Source organism: Pholcus phalangioides, unplaced genomic scaffold (assembly GCF_987345545.1).
Source record: "Pholcus phalangioides strain wild (caught in Gottingen) unplaced genomic scaffold, Ppha-v1.0 ptg000041l_1, whole genome shotgun sequence".
NCBI classification, from domain to species: Eukaryota; Metazoa; Arthropoda; class Arachnida; order Araneae; family Pholcidae; genus Pholcus; species Pholcus phalangioides.
Window position 1 is genome coordinate 1,690,842 of NW_028301627.1, and position 6,000 is coordinate 1,696,841.

The following is a 6,000-nucleotide window of genomic DNA, read 5'->3' on the forward strand; positions in this document are numbered from 1 at the left end:
TTTTCCCCATGCCGCGGGTTGCCGTTAATTGAAAATGAACTGAAATATTCAACCACGTTAGAAGCCAAGTTCAGTTATTTTCTTTCGCGATTGCAGCTTTCTCCTCTTCGTGTAGAGTGATGTTAACCTTGTTATTACGTGTTACCTGCGCCCCACTATTATATTGGCAAATTTATCACCACATTTCTAAAGTGTTAGCCAAGCGAGATCTATTGGGAAAAATTGTTTTCCCAAAATCTATAATTTTTTTGCCAAACTGTGGTAATTTTTTTCCCTTCATTGTTGAGTCAAATTTTTCGAGAGCGAGGGGAAATTAAAAAAAAATTTTTTTGGACAGCTTTAGCTTTCTTGATTACTCTCAGGGTTGTGACATTGCTATCAGCTTAAAAACGCTAAGTTATACGTTTGCTGCACGTTCGGTGAATTTGGCAGGATTCGAAAGTGACGTCAACAATTTTTAATGTTTTATAACTCCATAATTATGGTCAAATCAAGAAACTGAAAACACCCATATTATTTAATTTTTCACAAGGAATCAGGTGTGTAACAATTGGACGGTCGATAGTATTCACCCTGTACATGCAAAATTTGGCGAAGATCGGTGTAAAATTGTACGGATCACTCAAGACAGAAAATGAATTTCATATACCGCGTGTCCTGTAAGTCCTAATTCAACCGTTCTCCATAGAGGTATGGTTTTAATTCAAAAAATGCTCAAAGAAAAGTGTTCAGAAATCACATCGTACTAGTTTTGACGCTGAAATACGGTGTCATGAAATTAAAAAAAAATCATTTTTTTACGGCCCCCGTCCTCTAACTTCCAATTAGAAAAGGTGTTTCCGTGTCTCTCCTGAGGCCCCAAAAAAGTCAACGTTTTTAAGTGCAATATTCTCTGAGATATTGGGATTGAAAAATCGGAGAGAAGTTGGGGGGAAAAACAGTGTAAATGTGTGAGGGGAAAGGAGCGTTGTCCATTAGTTTTTCGTATTCTCGCCCAAGTCTTAACCGATTTTTTGAATTCAAATATCTTAGCGAATATTGCACTTGAAAACGCATTTTTTTTAGCCTCAAAAGAGACAGGGCAACAACTTTGTGATTGGAAATTAGAGGCTAAGGGGACCGTATAGAAATTGAGATTTTGCGACACACTGAATTTTCGCTCTCGAAATTGTAAGTGTGATTTCCGAATACATTTTGAGCATTTTTTTTCTAACCTCTTCGACCTACGGTTGATGACACGATGGCCGAATTAGGACTTACGGAGCACCCTGTATATGGATGGTCGTAATAAAGTACTTGGATGCCCCTTCCCTTTTGAGATGCTTGGGAGAAAAAAAGGGACAAATATTTTTGAGAGGCGTTCTCCAGTTTTCGAACTAAAGATTGAAGCAGGGCGACTTTTATTTTGGCAGTGCAGACGCCTTTGTAAACGGAGTGGGGGGGGGGGGGTCGCCTAGAACTATTCCGAGTAGATTCCGGGAGTTTGCTTTTTCCCCATGTCTCAGAAGATGAAATTTTATCTCGGAAAATAAGTGATCGTCTCTGTAGTTCCTTCGACTTAAGTCTCCGCGGGAAGAGTGAGGAATGGCATGTGTCACCCCGCGTCCCGGATCGTATTCGCTCTTAGAAATGAATCTCGCGGGCCCACGTCGCACAATCTGTTAACGGCACTTGTCGTCATGATCATGTCGATGGTGGGGAGTGGGGGGGCTGCAGACAGTGTTGCGATTATGTCTGACCTCATCGCTTAAACGAGGAAGCCATCACCTAACAGCTACGAAAGAAATAGGTCGTCGGGTTTGACGGGACACACACGCAATGCCAGGAGACGAGATAAATCGAGGGCGAAACGGATCTTAATGTCTTACGAATGTCATTGTGCTGGTCCAGATTTACGGCGTGGAATGTCTTTCCTCTGCGACTTTCGGTGTTGATTTCCCACGTCTCATTCCGGATCTCGTCTAGTGTCGACGCGGATCCAGGACAATGCGTCGGGAGTGGCGAATTGCGTAAGTTCGTTTAATCGGCCCGTGTTTCACTGGGCAGACAAATTTTCACATATTATTCAGCTTTTGGGAGAGGCGGTCGTTCCCATCTCCCCCCTATTCTGGATCCGTGCCTGAGCGAAGGCAGACATCTTCAGTGGAGCAGAGCCGGACAACTACGAAGGAAGCCGATTTCAGCGAAAGAAGCCAATTTTCAGCTTCGAAGGGAGTAAAGGCAGTCATCTTCAGCTGCGAATGAAGCTGAAGCAGATACCGTCAGCTGCGAATAAAGCCGATTTGCAGCCTCGAACTGAGTGGAGGCAGACATCTCCAGCTGCGAATGGAGTGGAGACAGACATCTTCAGATTTGAATAGAGTGGAGACAGACATCTTCAGCAGACAGACTCGCTGCGCCAGAGTACCGGCGTGGTGGTAAGATGCTTGTCTACTACCGTGAATGTCGCTGTCACGGTCCTAGGTCCAAATCCGAGGGAGGATATGGATAAGATGTTTCCCCTAACGAGCTTGAGGCGACCACCGATAGACAGCGCGCAACCTATCTCATTAATGGCAGTAAATTGTACTATAGCGATATGGAGTTGGTGTAGTAGTAGAAATCTTCAGCTGCGAATAGGGCGAAGGTAGGCATCTTCAGCTGTGAATGAAGCCGGGGCAAACATCTCCAGCTGCGAATAGAGCGGAGGCAGGCGCATCCAGACACCCCCCATAGATAAGATCTATCTATAGGCTGTATACTGTATATATCTTATCTACAGGGGTGCTGATCCAGGGTGATGTGTGGGAAAAGCGACTTATTATGTAGCTGCATCGGATCATTCTGTATTTTACGGGACAGATAAATTTCCTACGTATTTATTCGGTTCTTGGGTAGGGCGATCGCCCCCTCTTTATCCGCACTTGTGTAGACTTCACGTTATCTTTCGTTTCTGCGTTAAGCGATTGTTCTGAAAGTAAAGACATTTTATTTTACATTTTGCAGGATATAACCTCTGAGCTCAAGTACAATTTGGCAGTCGTGTGGGACCCCGCCTTTCCGGTGACTTTCGCCATCCTGGCTTTCGTCGTGATAACCATGTTTCTCGCTATACTCGGCATCAGCATCGCCATGTGGTTCATGGATCCCGGCAAGGACTCCATCATATACCGGTCCAGTAAAAGGATGAAGAAGGACTGAGAGAGAGAATCGTGCGCATAGTCCAGGTTCCAATAGAGGACTAAGTTCTTTTTTTTTAATTACAAGAGTTAATTCGTGTCGGTGAATGTCTTGTGTGCTCATTTCAGTTCACTGTGTCAAACGTTGTCCGTAAACTGTCATAATTTATTGTATTGTGTTTACATGCTTGGAAAAAAAATGTCGGAAAACTGGTAGCATCGTTTTGAAAACGTGTGTAAAACTTCATATTTCCAGTGGTAGGGGGCACACAATCGATTAAAGTGTATTCTTCCCTTGCAGTTAAATCGCGTTACGGAACTGTAAGTATTTTAGGTTATTGCTTGACCATAGATGGCGCGGGCTCCGCTTGCGATTGCAAATTTTTCGATCAAAGACGTGGGTTTTTTTTTTATACTCCTTATTGTACGGGTTCTCCCAGAATTGACGCCCCCACAAAAAAAAAAAAAAAAGGAGCGATATAAAACTGTAAATTTTCAGTCGGGCAGATTTTCCAAATTAATTGCAAATTTCTGCAACAGATAGCGCTGCAGTCTTAAAAACTAAAAAAAAATATATTTTCAAAATATCTACAACTTAGCAGTAATTACGTACGAGAGTCCCGCTAGATGGTGTAGTCTGAGAACCAAATTCGCAGCAACTCGCTGAAAGCTTTAGCCGGGATGGCCTGAACCAGTGTTCGCCAGTAGGCATCTGAATTCAATTTCACTCCAAATTTCGTTGGGGACTGAAAATACTCCAAATTTAAGGTAATTTTTTTAATAGACCTATGAAAAAAATACCCCTTAAAATTTTGGACAGGAGTGAAATTACTCTCCAACACATTATGTATTCCGATAACACTGACCTGAACCGAATCCAGACATAATTCCAAAATTAGCTTCGAAATTCGTTAACAGATGGCGCGGTAGTGTAAAAAAATCATTTAAAGAAAGTTAAAAAATAAATTTAATTTTAAATATATAGTTATTAAGGAAAATTAAAATACGGTATTTTCGTCTCGTTCTGAAACTACATTTGCAAACGGTGGATATATCTTTGAAAACAGCATTGTAGTTTTCTTCTAGACTGCATTGACATCTGTTGCAGAATTTTGCAACTAATTTTGAAGCTCCATCTGACAAAGTTCTCCTAGGCGCCGACATCAGTGGTGCATCAACATAATGCATCGAACAACCCATTTCCATGGCACCCCGTAAACTGCGCTGTCTTAATTGTTCTTAAGTAGGTAACGCTCGGAATGGACTAAAATGTTCGTATTGCCCTTTCTTGGTAATTTGGTTGAGGAATGATAGGTATTTGGCTCGGCAACAGATGGCGCTGCGTTAAAAATTTCAAGCGTTTTATCGATTTTTTTGAACTCCCAGTATTGTAGAGAAATATGTCCCCTCCACTTGTTAATACAAGATTCCTCGAAAGACTATCTATATTTGGAGGTGAAGATTTTGGGAAGAAAATTCAACTCGAACCCCGGTCTCTGGTTTGGCGGACGTGTGCTCTACCCCTTAAGCTATGGAAACAGAATTTTTCTTCCATGGAGCGTATATATATGTTGAATGCAGGGTGTCCACTGACTTTTTATCAATTCTAGCAATTTGGCTAATCAGATACAAAAAAGTTGTAGCCAAATGAGAGAGAACCTTAGCCAAATTGACGAGTCATAAAATGCGAATTCCAAAACAACTTGCGTCAAATAGTCGATTCGACCATCAAGGGGCCAAGTTTTTGTCGCGATTTAGGCAATGCGAATTTATGCAATATATATACGCTCCGAGGAAGAAACATTCTATCTGTTTCCATAGCTTAAGGGTAGAGCACTCGTCCAGCAAACGAGAAACCGGGGTTCGAGTCCCCCGTGAAGACAGAGTTGGATTTTCTCCCTATAATCGTCATCTCCAAATAAAAACCAGTCTTTGGAGGAATCTTGCCCCCACTATTGTGCTTGAAACGTCATCGTCAATTTCATTAACTCGTATTTATGGCGTTAGGAAATCATGAATACATGTATACACACACGCACCCCCTAGTCTCAGAATTTTAGCGTATTATTTTGTGTCGGGAAAGATGGATAATTACTCAAGAGAAGTAAAATAATTTGCATGTTAACCTAGGATCGTTGTTGTAATTATTATAATTAGTTACTTGTACATAATGTACATGGATTATGTTTGTTTTTATATATATATGTGTATAGTTTGTTTGGAATCATGTAAATTTTTTTGTTGATTTCGGTTCAATAAATTCCATTCTTGAATTGTGTGAAATTTTTTCTAAAAGCAATTCATCGTTTTTTATGTGAATCGGCCGAAACGTCTGCCTTTTTATGACGTTATTTCGCTAGTTTGGCTATACGGGGTGGAAATCACAAGTCCATTTCAGCTCAAATTACCCGTGACCCGTTGATTCTAGAAAAAATACTTTCAATTAGAAAAAAGAAAGTTTCCAAAAATGCCATTTTCGCTACCGAGGGTCGTATATGTGCAGCGATGAAAAATGTAATTTTGTATACGGTCCCCCGTCTCTACTACGGCAGCAAAAAAAAAAAAAAAAAGCCGCAAGATTATCTCAGATATTTTAATTCAAAAACCGCTGTAAACACGAGAAAGAACAGCGCAAGGGATAAACTTGCTCTACGCTGTTCTTTCCCCCATTTTCGGCGAGTTATGAACTCAAATACTGTATCTCGGCTAGTATTGCACTTAGAAACAGTTATTTTGTTGTTGGTTGGTGGGGGGGGGGGAGGAGGAATGGGTGTCAAGAGAAACCGGGTACAACTTTTTATTTGGAATTGAGAGGACAGGGACCGTATTTATATTATCTCGG

The 6,000-nt window shown here is 41.2% G+C and overlaps 1 protein-coding gene across 1 annotated transcript in view; it reads left to right on the plus strand.

The window, feature by feature from the left end:
• Positions 1 to 5,431, plus strand: part of ATP6AP2 (ATPase H(+)-transporting accessory protein 2) — a 52,460-nt gene extending 47,029 nt beyond the window's left edge. The window contains exon 8 of the mRNA XM_089254380.1: positions 2,986 to 5,431. Coding sequence (XP_089110506.1) covers positions 2,986 to 3,180 — 195 coding nt within the window. The 3' untranslated portion in view covers positions 3,181 to 5,431. The remainder of the gene's footprint in view (positions 1 to 2,985) is intronic.
• The last annotated feature ends 569 nt before the right edge of the window (positions 5,432 to 6,000 follow it).